Raw genomic sequence first — 14,837 nt, forward strand, 5'->3', positions numbered from 1 at the left:
ATGGGGCACGGATTACCAAGAGTTTTGCAAGAGTTTACGCTGCGGAAATTTTGCATCAAAAACGCATAGTGGGTACACAGCCTAATGCATGAAGCCTCTGAATGTGAAGCATGCTGGGACTTTTAGTACCACCGCACATTGTGCCGTTGTCCTCTGCAGCAGCCACACACTGCAATCTAGGTGTAGAGTCAGCCTGCAGAACAGCCCTGGCCCTGCTCACCTGGTGTCCTGCACGCTGCTGGAGGGAGACCAGCCACACGAATCTCATACCTGCCAACAATGCCGTTGTGGCTGAACCGTGCCACGTGTCCATGCAGTGCTCCTTGTTCTTGAATGTGCACATTATAGATTCAGACTGGAGGCAGCAAATCCACAAATCACCACATAAAGAAACAAGGAGGAAAGAAACAGGTGTGACACCGTCCATCTCTCAGAGTACACCCTTTTATGCCGGCGTGAGGGCTTGTTTTTTGTGAGACGAGTTGTACTTTTGAACGGCCCCATTGGTTTTACCATATCGTGTACTGGAAAACGGTAAAAAAATTCCAAATGCAGTGAAATTGCAAAAAAAAGAGCAATTCTACAACTGTTTTTTTTGTTACCATGTTCACTAAATGCTAAAACTGACCTGCCATTATGATTTCCGAGGTCATTATGAGTTCGCAGACACCAAACATGTATAGGTTCTTTTTTATTTGAGTGGTGAAAAAAAAATCCAAAGCTTGTTAAAAAAAAAAAATGGCACCATTTTCCGAGACTTGTAGCGTCTCCATTTTTCGGGGTCAGGGGCTGGGTGAGAGCTTACAAAGTTATGGCTCTGGGAAGAAGGGGAGCAAAAAACGGAAAAGTGCTGCAGTGTGAAGGGGTTAATGTCTGACCAGCTTATGTGCCAGTGCACCTGAATGAGGATCATACTGCAAGACTGGTGAGCTGGACTCCCCATTCCGTCACCCAAAAACATCACCTGTTCAAACCAAACAGGAAAAGGAGCGGTGATTCCTGGGCGCTGCCACAGAGTGAAGACAAGGGTGTATGTTCTCCGGATCTTTATTCACTCATACGTGTTTCGAAGTCGGTTGACTTCTTTTATTATTTAATTATATAGCACCATTAATTCAATGGTGCTGTACCTGCGAAGGGGTTGCATTCTTCATCAGGTATAGTATGTTATACCAAGCCCCCTCCTGTCAGAATTCCTGCTCTCCTACAGTTTGACCACTAGTGGCTGCTATTGTTCACCTTAATAATTGCGCTGAAATCCCACTCCTTACTACTGGAGGCTGTTGTTATGTTCTGCAATTACCCTTTACTAAGATAGCAGATTCTGAACCTGGGGGATCGATCTTGTTTCCTGTTTGGGCTTACTTAAAGCCACATGGATCTCTCACTCATTGCTTGAGTATTGTGTCTAGCTGTTAGCCTAGTTTCCAGTCTCCAGCTCCTGAACATTCTTACCTAGATTGTTCTCACATATCTACAGATTGTTTCCTACAACTCCTTTTGCTAATTACAAGAACTTCTTCTACCGCTTGTGTTTCCAGCTCATACTCCTTTGGCCACTGGTTTCCAGCAGTACTACGCCAGTATTGTAACACCTCCATTATATAGAGGAGGGAAGAAGCTTCAACACAGCTCAAAACAATAAATAATTAAAACCAACAATTATACAAGTGTAACATCCCTGGCGACGTGCTGGCATGGCTTACCATCTCCCACCATGCAAGACAGCCAACTTACCTATCAGTCCAGGCTGCACATTTTGCTCCATTACTTGCTGTGTGCATGTCTCTTGTCTGATTGCTTAGGGCAGCGGCCCTGTTACTTCCTGATTCTTAAAGTTACAGTCTGCGCATTCCTAATGCATCCCCAGCCTATTGCTGTGAGTCACTGGATACTTAAACCCCCTCCACCCAGTAGGAGGCACCTGAGCCACACTTTCTTTCAGTGTGTTCTGTACAACTGAGTTGCCAGGTCCTGTATCTCGTCTGTTTCTGCCTCCCTGGGGGCTGTATACCCAGGCCTGTTACCTGTATCTGTGACTTCTAGTCTGTTCTGCCACCCTGGGGGCTGTATACCAAGGCCCATTACCTGTATCTGTGACCTATCCTTTCCTTTTCCTGCAGTGTCTGAACCTGCACCTAACTCCAACTCGTTGTCTCTGTACTTCTGTTTGAGTTTTGTGTCCACTCGCTACTTCATTGCAAGTACCTTGTGTGTATCTGGTTCTGCTTGTCCTGTTTTCCTGCCTCCGTGTCTACCTCCTGTGTTCTAGCTATCTTCCTGTGTTTCCCAGTCTGTTCCAGGTGAACAGAGCCCTGTCTTGTCTGCCTGCACCTTCTGCTCTGCGGTTTCGCTCTGTTCTGCTTGCCCTCCGCGCCTGCAGTTTCGCTCTGCTCTGCTTGTCCTCCGCGCCTGCGGTTTCGCTCTACTTGCCCTCCGCACCTGTGGTTTCGCTCTGCTCCGCTTGCCCTCCGCGCCTGCGGTTTCGCTCTGCTTTGCTTGTCCTCCACACCTGCGGCTCTGTTCCTGTATCCCAGTCTGTACTGGTCCCTATCCAGCCTGTGTTCGTACCCACCTGTCTGCATACCGGCCGTGCCTTCCTGTACCTGCCTGTCTGCATACCGGCCGGGCCTGCCGGTTCCTGCATTCCCCGGTGTGGGTCAACAGCTGTGACCGGGGTCTGACCTGGAGTAGCACCTGGGCCTCGTCCCTCCTCGGACCACGGAGTCGATTAAGCCGCCGTGTGTTCGTGGTCGGATCTGGCGAGGCCCCTAGTCACGCCCCTTCAGGCACTCCTCGGTTTGTGGCCCAGTGGGACCACTAACCACGATCACGCCAGTCAGTCCAGGTGTGAGCGTAACAACAAGTCACATATGTAAAATTTGCAGCAAAAAAATATTTGCTGTATATAAATGTGAATTATGTATGATGTCTTATATTGTATCTGGTACCATGCTGCTACTGTACCAGTTACTTGAAATGTCAATACAACTTGTGAAGACAGTTTTCCATTAATTAATAAAATTCAAAAGTCCCATGCTTGATTGGATGCAGTATGTACAGGGGTATCCTCCCCTAGAAGCATTCATTTTAGAATTTTTTATTTTTTATTATTGAGATGGTGCATCAACAGAAGGAGGGGTCCATTTTGCTCCCCTCCCCGCAGTTTCACTCCTGTATTCTGCCTGCACTACAGCTGCTGGAACTTCCATTCTCTCGCTTCCCAGCATGCATTGCACCTGTCATTGACCAATGTCTCGCCTCCTCTGAACTGAAAGTTTTCCCCATTTCACCTGTTTATGATAGACTGAAAAACAGGAACAGTGTTGTTGTCATTGCATCGGCCATTAGCGGAGTCACAGCTTATTTTTGGTAGTTAGGATTGTATAGTCTGCTGCACTATATTACCCAGTTGAAGAAAATAAAAGCTTATCGATTATCATTAAACCAAATGAGATCCATTATGATTTCTGTTCGATTCCTCAGAAACAGAAGACTTGTTGGAGATGTGAACAGCGGCTAAACAGTTCTGACACAATGGGCTTACAGATCTTGGTGAAACTTGACACTGGAAAGGAGCTGTCCAGCATCTCCGGTGCCGGAGGCGAAGAGGTTAGTGAAATTGAAACGATGGAGGATTTCGCAAAATATCCTCTTCTGCTATCTAAGCATAGTACACAGGATTGTCTAAAACCAGACATACCCCTTTATAAGAGAAGGATCCTAGATATTAAAACATCTCTGAAGAATTGCAGCTGCATGGATAAAAGTGCTGCCATAGCAAATTAGTGAAAAGAGCAGGGAGGCTGCCTCTGATGGTCCAGCCTCCACCTGATCACTAGGACAGGTAGTGTGGCAGAGGTGCTGGGTCTACATCGACCTGATTGTGACAACATCAGGGCCGTTTCCTTCTATACAAGACAGCTATAAAATAGCGACCACAACGGGAATCCTTGGGCACCGAGCCAGAGCCAAGCGAACTGCCTCATACCTGGTGGAATCCCCAGCGCTTCTTCTGACTTGTAGGCACATTGCCACCTCAATGTTGCAGCACAAAACATGCATGATCATAGAATGTTAGAGTTGGAGGGGACCTCCAGGGTCCTTGTGTCCAACCCCCTGCTCAATGTAGGATTCACTAAACTATCTCAGAAAGCTGTGTGTCCAGCCTCTGTTTGAAGACTTCCATTGAAGGAGAACTCGCCACCTCTCGTGGCCGCCTGCTCCACTCATTGATCACCCTCACTGTCATGCTGGCCTATTACTCAGAAGAAGCACCGTGGATTCTGGCAGGGAGGAGGCAATTCACAAAGCTCTGGCCACACACAACCCATATGGCTGCATGCAGGGTTGGACTGGCCCACCAGAGAACCGGAGAATCCTCCGGGGGCCCTGGCTTCTCCTTCACGAGAGTTCATAACGCAAACCTTGCAGCTGCTATGGGGCTCTTGAGTGGGGGAGAAAGGTGGGCCCTTAGAATCAAAGCCTCTGGTGGGCCCAATGTTCTTCAGTCTGACACTGGCTGGATACCGCAAATGTTTTTGATCATCTCTAGAATATATAATGTGTAAAAAAAAAAAAAAAAAGTAAACCCAAACCATAATACCCATCTAGGAAAAACCTTGGATCCAATCAACATCTGGCAATGTATTTAGAAACTTTATTTGAACAAGACAGCTAAAAAAACAGAATTAGTATACCAGTAATGATGTTTCCAGGAGTCCACATGACAGCACCATAGGAGCAGTAATCCCATATCCTGTGTAGGGACAGGAAGCACAAGAGGTTAAAAGCCCTCCCACCCCCAACCTCCTCAGTGATTTTCCAAGAACCACATTGGCTGGGTGCAACAAAATTTTATTTTTAGACTTGCTTAGACATATGTTAGAATCACATACAGTAGCAATATATGGAGGGAAATAAGGGTGCTGTTGACTCGCCCCCTGAGCCATGGGGCACTCGGATCCGGGCAATAGGGGGAACGATGGGGGTAGTAGTGGCAACCCGGTTCCGTGGCTCAGGGTGGTCAGGCCAGTGGTAGTCCGTTATGTGTTATTAATTATGTCCGACTACGCCACCCGTGGATTGCGGTTATTAGGAACCGCCGCTGCATGCAGACCGCTGGGGTTGATGAGGTGTGCAGCTAGGGTAGTGTGACTCCCCACGGGAAGAGTGCAGCCCCAGGGCAGTATAATGGATGTTGGGAGTGATGGTAGTGAGAGTCCCAGTGATGATATTGCTGGAGGAGCAAGGAGCACACAGACAACAGGTTGCAGTCCAGGGTCTTTACTAAACAGGTAAACTGACCCACAAACAGTCCCAGCTAGGCGGGGACCTGGATGTCTGAGAGCAACGGGGAAATTGGCCCTGGTCAGGGTGAGGGTGTAGGCCTACCGTGCTTTCTGCGCTCCTTCTGGCTATCTCCTCCTGATAGGATAACAGCCCACGTTTCCGTGCTTTCTCGCCTGTATGGCCTGCGACGTGGGTTCCTTTTTGCTCCCAGCCTTGTACGGCTTTACTGGTCCCTTCGGTTGTGGCAGGGCCTCCAGGCTTCTTAGGCCAAGGAATGTACAGTCCCTTGCGAACTGGTTCTCTGCTGGGGGATGTGGAATCCTTCCAGCCTCAGACACCAAAGTCTGGTAAAATTAAGTCTTTTTTCTGCCAAGACAGGCTCTCTTCGCCTCTTGTCTCTGGCTGGTGGCTCTCTCCTACTGCCACACTTCCTCTTAGGGGCAATCAACTGTCTGTCCCTGCTCCACTCTGGGACACGTCTCAGAGCTGAGACAGGCAATCCAGTTCTCCCTAACCCTGTCCCCAGTACCAGCTTTTATAGGGGCAGCCTGCTCCCCCTACTGGCCTGAGACAGGAGGCATTGCATGCTAATGTTCCCCTGGCCAGAGAACCTCCCCCCTGCTCTCAGACACAGCTTTAATTACACTTGTGGCATCCAGGCCTGGGTGACACATTCCCCCCTAGTGAAATTTAGTACTCCGGGACTAAACAATAAACAAAGACAATATGCATAACAATAAAACATTAATAGACAGACGACGCACAAATTGAGTTCTTAAGGTCACAGTGTGGTCTGTGACCGGGTGTCCATATCACCAAAAACAACGGGAGCCTTAACCAGGTGGGGGTCTGTCCTACCCCAAGTCCTTTACAGTCTTAGTTCATTCCTGGGTTAGGCTCAGAATGCAGTCCATACCAGGTCCCGGTTATAAAAAGTCCATAACCTGTGAGTCCTTACGGTTGCTGCAAGAAACTGAAACACACTATTAATAAACATGCAGGTAACTCTGGCAAACATTTTAACATTTGGCAACAGGGTTATTTACACTTTTAGTACACTCTATATTCTCCAGCGAGCGGGTATCTGTCCCTTTGTGCTCCTGGTTGACCTCCTTAACCCACTGTCTGGTGGTGGACCAACTTGGCTTTCCCCACTAGTGTTAGGGGTACAGCTACCAGCTGGGTGTACAGGTAGGGCAGGCAGCTGTCTGCGGGTCCTTTGGCTTACCGCAGGCATGGCAGGCTCACTGTCAGCAGAGGGTTGACTCTCCTGGGCTGCTGGTACAGGCTCTTCTGCCTCTGGAACCGCTTGCTCCTCTTCACCTTCCGGCTCTGGTGTTGGTTGTTGCTGTGCCGGTTGCAGGAAATGCAGGACGGGTACCACTATGGCATCATTTATGCGAGTCCAGGACTGAGGGAACTCTCCGAGAACGGTGCTGATCATTTCTTCCTTGTCCTCTGCGGGTTCAAGGTCACTCTGATCCTCTTCTGCACTACGGAGTTGCTCGGGGCACCTTTTGAGGTGGTCTCTGGAGACGACACTAGTGGTTTCTCCTCCGTCCTTGGTGATTACGCACACCTTTGGGTTGTGGTGGTCAGACTGCAGTACGGTGTAGGGTTCCCTTTCCCACTGGTCGTCCAACTTATGTAGCCTTCTTTTTCGCTTTAGGACTTGCTCACCAGGTTCTAGGGGACTAGCAGGGGCGTGTTGATTGAAGAGTCTTTCTTGCTTCTCTCTTATCTGGGCCAGGCTCTTCTCCACACTCTCCTGTACCTTCTTGTACTGCAGTTGCCTTTCCGTATCCCAGTCCGCATCCGGGGATGTGTCCTCAGGTATTAGGACTCCCATCTCCAGGTCTACGGGCAGCTTACCTGGTCTAGCTCGCATCAGGTAAGCCGGGGTGCAGTTTGTAGCGTTCACCGGGATGTTGTTGTACATGTCTACCAGGTCCGGCAATTTTTCTGGCCACAGGCTGCGTTCCTCCAGGGGCAACGTCTTCAGGAGATCAATGACTATATTGTTCATCTTCTCACACATCCCGTTGGTTTGGGGGTGGTAAGGCGTTGTCCGTATCTTCTTACAGCCATAGAGGTTGCAGAACTCCTGGAAGATTTCAGCTTCGAACGCTGGACCCTGGTCTGTCAGGACCTGTTCCGGATACCCGTGTGGACGGCAGAAGTATTGCTGGAAGGTTCTGGCCGCTGTTTGGGCTGTCAAGTCCTTTACCGGGACCACCACGAGAAAACGGGAATAGTGGTCCACAATTGTCAGGGCATAGATGTATCCAGACCGGCTTGGAGCCAATTTGACGTGGTCCAGAGCTACCAGCTCAAGAGGCTGCGTGGTGACGATGGGCCTCAAGGGTGTCTTCTGGCTGGTGCGGTCCTTCCTCCTCTGGTGACAAGGGCCACAGTCTCTGCACCACTTTTCTACTGCTCCTCTCATGCCGACCCAAAAGAACCTTCCTCTTAGTAGGAACTCCAGTTTCTTCCAACCGAAGTGTCCCGCTCTGTCATGGTAAGCTCCCAGGACCATAGTTGCATCTCGCCTTGGGACCACGACTTGCCAGGTCAGCTCGTGCGTCCGGTGGTTGACAATCCTTCTGCACAACTTGCCTTCGTAGAGGAACAGCTTGCTCTTCTCCTTCCATAGCTGCTTGGCTTCCTCTGGGGCATCTGGATCTAGGCGGGCGTCTTCCCGGGTCAGCAGATCTTTCACCAGGCGGACAGCAGGGTCACTATCTTGGGTTTCGGCCCAGCTGTGGTGAGGTAGGGGATTCATCATCACAGTTGTTAGATCCTCCTCCTTCACGCGGTGAGAGTGTTGAGCGGCTCCATACCGGTGAAACGCGGGGAGTTCTACCTCTTCCAGCTCTTCTGGGTCTTCGTCACCTTCAGGTAAGTGAGGCATTCTTGATAGGGCGTCCGCGTTGGCGTTGGTTTTGCCTGCCCGGTACTTGATCACGAAGTCATAGTTGGAGAGACGGGCCATCCACCGCTGTTCCAGGGAACCCAGTCTTGCATTGTCCAGGTGTGTCAACGGGTTGTTGTCCGTGTACACGGTGAACTTTGCGGAGGCCAGGTAATGCTTGAAGCGTTCCGTCACGGCCCACACCACCGCCAAGAATTCTAGCTTGAAGGAGCTGTAATTCTCCGGGTTCCTCTCGGTGGGCCTCAGCTTCCGGCTGGCGTATGCGATCACCCGTTCTCTGCCCTGTTGGTTTTGGGACAGTACGGCTCCCAGTCCCACATTACTGGCATCTGTGTGGAGAATGAAAGGCTGGCCATAATCAGGGTAGGCCAGGATCTCATCCCCAGTGAGGGCCAACTTTAGCTGGCGGAAGGACTCCTCTTCCGGTTTATCCCACTTGAAGGGTGGCTTTTGACTTCTGGACTTGGACTGTCCGATCAGGAGGTCCTGCATAGGAGCTGCCATCTTAGTGAACCCGGGGATGAACCTTCGGTAGTAGCCTACCAACCCGAGGAACTGTCTCACCTCTTTGATGTTCGAGGGGCTTGGCCAGCTCTTGATTGCCGTGACCTTGTCAGGGTCGGGGGCCACTCGTTCCGCGCTTACCACGTGCCCTAGGTACTGGACCTTTGGTTTCAGCAGGTGACACTTCGATGGTTTTACCTTCAGGCCATAGCCTGCCAGGGCTTCGAACACCTCGGCCAGGTGCTTTAGGTAGTCCTCGTAGGTTTTCGAATAGACGATCACGTCGTCCAGGTAAAGGAGGACCGTCTCGAAGTTTCGGTGCCCTAGACAGCATTCCATCAGCCGCTGGAAGGTCCCTGGTGCGTTGCAGAGCCCGAAAGGCATACAGTTGAATTCGCTCAGTCCCATCGGGGTGGTGAAGGCGGTCTTCTCCTTGTCAGCCTCTGCCACAGGAACCTGCCAGTACCCGCTAGTAAGGTCCAAAGTAGAAAAGAAGTTAGCAGATTTTAGTGCGGCTAAAGACTCTTCTATTCTAGGCAGCGGATATGCGTCTTTGTGGGTGATACGGTTGATTTGTCTATAGTCCACGCACATTCTCATGGTGCCGTCTTTCTTTTTGACCAGAACCAAGGGGGCTGCCCAGGGGCTACAGCTGTCTCTAATGACCCCAGCTTCTTTCATCTCCCTTAGCATACCCTTGGCGTTCTGATAATGTGCAGGGGGTACAGGTCTGTGCCTCTCTTTTATTGGTGGGTGGCTCCCTGTGGGGATGTGGTGTTCTATCCCTTTTACTCTGCCGAAGTTTAGCGGGTGCTTACTAAAGACTCTCTCGTACTCCCGTACCACCCGGTAGACTCCTTGTTTTTGGTGCAGGGGAGTGGAGTCAGCACCCACGTGGAGTTTCTGGCACCAGTCCTCCTTTTGTTTCTGGGAGCCATTACCCTCCGCCTGTGGAGATGTAGGCAAGGGTTCCACGGCCCTGATAGCTTGGTGTTCGACGACAAACAGTTTGGCGAGTGTAGCGTACCTGGGTAAGTGTACTTCCCTTTCCCCAATGTTGAGGATGCGGACAGGCACCCTCCCATGACGGACATCAACCACCCCCCGGGCTGTCAAAATGGTGGGCCTGCTGTCTGAGTACACGGGTTCTACCAGGGCTTGGTAGTCTCTACCTCTCAACCCGATTGCAGTCCGACACCAGATCATCATTTCACTTTTGGGAGGCATGGAAATGGGGAATGGATCACTGAGTCTTACGCTACCGATCTCACCACCAGACAGTTCTACCTGCTGCCGTCTCATCAGGGCTTTTATCTCCTTGTTGAGGACTCTCTGTTGGCTGGAACTAGCATTCACCGCCACCTGTTGTAGAATTACAATTACTTCTGAAAGACAATTTTCAATTATGTTAGTACCCACAGTTATTTTAGGGTGACTTTCATGACGGTCAATGTCCACAATAATCACTCCCTGTGCCGGCAGTTCAACTTTACCAATTTTAATGGTCATCTCCTTGAACCCCATCTGCGGCACGGGTAAGCCATTACTGGCGATGATGCTCAAGTTACTGTCTGGATACCGTGTGATATCAGCATCAGTCCAATACTGCTTAAAAAGTACATAAGGGATTGTGGTTACTTGCGACCCAGTATCCAGCAAGGCGCTCATGGGGATACCGTCCAGCACCATGGGTAAAACCGGGTGCCCCCCAACGTACTTATTACGCCAATTGTAAGGGCCTGGTGATCTTATGCCTGGGGGTCGGCCCTCTGCCCCAGGTTGGACCCGTTTAAATTACAGTACCTGGAAATGTGTCCGGGCTGGTTGCATCGACGGCAAATGGGCTGTCCATCCTCTGCGTAGCGGTCTGTGGGCCTCCCTCGGAACGACGGGATCCTCCTCTGTCGACGCCACGGGACATCCTCCGGACTTGAAGCCAGCTTGATGGGTCTTGACGGGTCCACTTGCAACGCCTGGACGGTCCTGGTCAACGCCGCGACGCTCCTGGTCAGCTCCTGGACTTGGTGGTGCAGGCCTTTCGACGGGGCTTGGTTCAGGGCCTGTGCATCAGCCTCCACGGAGTCCATAGAGGAGGGCGCCGCCTCCTGGTGGTAGGTGATAGCAGGGCGCCGGGGGTTTATAGCGCCACTGGTTGCAGATTCACGGAGCACCCTTATGGCCCTGTCCTTAAATTGGGCAAAGGTCAGGTCGGGGTTCTGGAAGAACATGAGGCGCAGCTGGGCCCTGTGGGCGCTGGACAGCAGACCCTCTATGAATTGTTCTGTTAGCAGCTTATCGGTTTCCTGCACACTGCCAGGGTCAGTTTGTTTAATAGCCCTCAAGGCTTCCTGCAGACTTAGGGCATAGTCTCTGATGCTGTCCTGTGCCCGCTGCTTACACCCATAGAACCTCATTTTAATTTCAGCGGAGGTACGTGTATCAAAAGGTACCCCGCAGCTGGGCCAGAATACCCTTCACAGTCCCTTTCTCCTCAATGGGCCATGATTTTACCTCCCTTTGGGCTGCGCCAGTTAACTGCCCTGTCAATATGCTGACCTTCTGTTCCTCTGTCAGGGGGTATACTTGGAACAAACTATACAGTCTTTCCTTGAAGTCAGTTAGGGAATGGGGCTCCCCTGAGTATTTGGGCAGCCAGGCCGCTCCAGGGATGTAGGGCAAGGAAAAGGGCATCACCGCTGCTGCAGCTGCGTTGGTGGTAGTGGGCGCCTCTGTGTCCGACATCTTCCTCCCCCCCCTAGTGAAGTGTGGCATACCTTCCGACGATCCTCTTCTGTAGGCCGCGGCTCCGCTGCTGCTCTGGACGAGGACCTGGCGTCGCACTCCGATGACGTCAGCGTCGCTCTCTCTCCCTTCCAGGACCTTGCGCAGCGTCGGTGCGTGGGGCGGAGCTTCAGATCTCGCACGGTTTTGACGTCCACGCCCCTCTTCTTCCCGCGCGGCGTCCTGAAGATGGCGTCCGATGGCGGGAAGAGGGCAGAAGACGGCGGGAAACGGTCCAAGATGGCGTCTGATGGCGGGAATCGGCTCCGGATGGCGGGAAACGACTCCGGACGGCGGGAAACTTTGCCACAGGTAAGTTACGAAAGTCTTTTTCAGGCACGCAGTACCCGGTGGTTGCGGGCACGAAATCCTGCCGACTACGCCAAAGCTGACTCGCCCCCTGAGCCGTGGGGCACTCGGATCCGGGCAATAGGGGGAACGATGGGGGTAGTAGTGGCAACCCGGTTCCGTGGCTCAGGGTGGTCAGGCCAGTGGTAGTCCGTTATGTGTTATTAATTATGTCCGACTACGCCACCCGTGGATTGCGGTTATTAGGAACCGCCGCTGCATGCAGACCGCTGGGGCTGATGAGGTGTGCAGCTAGGGTAGTGTGACTCCCCACGGGAAGAGTGCGGCCCCAGGGCAGTATAATGGATGTTGGGAGTGATGGTAGTGAGAGTCCCAGTGATGCTATTGCTGGAGGAGCAAGGAGCACACAGACAACAGGTTGCAGTCCAGGGTCTTTACTAAACAGGTAAACTGACCCACAAACAGTCCCAGCTAGGAGGGGACCTGGATGTCTGAGAGCAACGGGGAAATTGGCCCTGGTCAGGGTGAGGGTGTAGGCCTACCGTGCTTTCTGCGCTCCTTCTGGCTATCTCCTCCTGATAGGATAACAGCCCACGTTTCCGAGCTTTCCGTGCTTTCTCGCCTGTATGGCCTGCGACGTGGGTTCCTTTCTGCTCGCTCCCAGCCTTGTACGGCTTTACTGGTCCCTTCGGTTGTGGCAGGGCCTCCAGGCTTCTTAGGCCAAGGAATGTACAGTCCCTTGCGGACTGGTTCTCTGCTGGGGGATGTGGAATCCTTCCAGCCTCAGACACCAAAGTCTGGTAAAATTAAGTCTTTTCTCTGCCAAGACAGGCTCTCTTCGCCTCTTGTCTCTGGCTTGTGGCTCTCCTCCTGCCACACTTCCTCTTAGGTGCAATCAACTTTCTGTCCCTGCTCCACTCTGGGACACGTCTCAAAGCTGAGACAGGCAATCCAGTTCTCCCTAACCCTGCCCCCAGTACCAACTTTTATAGGGGCAGCCTGCTCCCCCTACTGGCCTGAGACAGGAGGCATTGCATGCTAATGTTCCCCTGACCAGAGAACCTCCCCCCTGCTCTCAGACACAGCTTTAATTACACTTGTGGCATCCAGGCCTGGGTGACACACTGTCGTGTGAACTCCTGGAAACATCATAACCGGTAAGACTAATTCCGGTTTTCCAGTACGTCCCCATGACAGCACCATAGGAGTATACCCAAGAACTCATAGCTTAGGGTGGGATAACTGCATGAAGTACCTTCCTACCAAACGCAGATCTCTGCTGTGAGAGAACATCTAGCTTGTAGTGTTTGCAGAAAGTAGTATGTCCTGACCATGTGGCTGCGGTACATATCTGTTCAATGGTAGCCCCTGCTCTAGTTGCCCATGAGGTGGAAATTGCTCTGGTGGAATGGGCTTTGATAATTTCAGGGGGAGGCTGTCCTTCTGAAAGATATGCTAGATTAATCATGGATGTAACCCATCTAGCTAAGGATTGTTTTGAAGCCTTCCTGCCTCTATTTTTTCCCCCAACTGTATAAAAAGATTAGAGTCCAATCTCCAGTTCCGAGTGGCTTCCAAAATAGGCCAACACTGCTCTGCGGACATCGAGATGGTGGAACTCTTCCTCCCTCTGATTCCTAGGGTTTTCGCAGAATGATGGAAGAACCACTTCTTGGTTTAACCCCTTACTTACCGGGGACGTATTAGTACGCATATTTGCATACTGCCCGTTCAGTGAGGGCTGCTGCGCTGAGCCCTCACTGAACGGAGCACATGTCAGCTGATTCTTACAGGTGACATGTGCCCGCAACAGCCGCGGGTGAAATCGCGATCCACCCGCGGCTGTTAACATGTTAAATGCCGCTGTCAATCTCCGACAGCAGCATTTAACGCGCGCTTCCGGGTAGCGCGTCATAAGCCCCGCCCACCGGCGACCCCGTCACGTGATCGCGGGTCGCCGATGGGTGGGCATGACAACCCAGGGTCTGCAGCAGATGCCTGTGGTTGTCATGATCTTGTCGCTATGAGCGCCACCTAGTGGTCGGCGCTCATAGCACAGGACCATTTCTGCTGCATGCAGGGGACCTGCTCGTCCCCTGTATGTAGCAGAGGCGATCGGATAGTTGCTGCTTCTAGTCTCCTATGGAGACTATAGAAGCATGCAAAAAGTAAAAAAAAAAAAAGTTTTTAAAAATATGAAAAAAAATAAAAAAATATAAAAAAGTTTAAATCACCCCCCTTTCGCCCCATTCAAAATAAAATATAAAAAAAAAAAAATCCACATACACATATTTGGTATCGCCGCGTTCAGAATCACCTGATCTATCAATATAAAAAAAGAATTAATCCAATCGGTAAACGGCGTAACGAGAAAAAAATTCTAAACACCAGAATTACGTTTTTTGGTCGCCGCAAAATTGCAATAAAATGCAATAACGGGCGATCAAAACATCAGATCTACCCCAAATGTTATCAATAAAAACGTCAGCCTGGTGCGCAAAAAATAAGCCATCAACCAGCCCCAGATCACGAAAAATGGAGACGCTACGGGTCTTAGAAAATGGCGCTATTTTTTTTTTTTTTACCAAATTTTGGAATTTTTTTTCACCACTTAAATATAAAAGAACCTATACATGTTTGGTGTCTATGAACTCGTAATGACCTGTAGAATGAGAAGGGCAGGTCAGTTTTAGCATTCAGTGAACGTGGTAAAAAAAAAAAATAAAAAACAACTGTGGTATTGCACTTTTTTTGCAATTTTACCGCACTTGGAATTTTTTTCCCGTTTTCCCGTACAGGATATGGTAAAACTAGTAATGGCGTTGAAAAGTACAACTCGTCCTGCAAAAAATAAGCCCTCACATGGCCATATTGACCAAAAAATAAAAACGCTATGGCTCTGGGAACAAGGGGAGCAAAAACGAAAATGCAAAAACGAAAAATGCTCCGGGGCTTAAGGGGTTAAGGTCATTGATGACACCACCTTCGGGGAGAAACTTGGATCCAGCTTCAGAATGAT

General features: G+C 50.7%; 1 protein-coding gene across 2 annotated transcripts in view; it reads left to right on the forward strand.

Annotated features, from left to right (window-relative positions):
* The window catches only part of PCCB (propionyl-CoA carboxylase subunit beta), a 60,591-nt gene that overhangs the window by 1,500 nt on the left and 44,254 nt on the right, over nucleotides 1–14,837 (forward strand). For both annotated transcript variants that reach the window (XM_073674275.1, XM_073674276.1), the window contains exon 2: nucleotides 3,487–3,612. In XM_073674275.1, coding sequence (XP_073530376.1) covers nucleotides 3,487–3,612 — 126 coding nt within the window. The remainder of the gene's footprint in view (nucleotides 1–3,486; nucleotides 3,613–14,837) is intronic.

The sequence above is a fragment of the Phyllobates terribilis genome, unplaced genomic scaffold (genome assembly GCF_046119375.1).
Source record: "Phyllobates terribilis strain yellow unplaced genomic scaffold, ASM4611937v1 Scaffold_3__8_contigs__length_932513732, whole genome shotgun sequence".
NCBI classification, from domain to species: Eukaryota; Metazoa; Chordata; class Amphibia; order Anura; family Dendrobatidae; genus Phyllobates; species Phyllobates terribilis.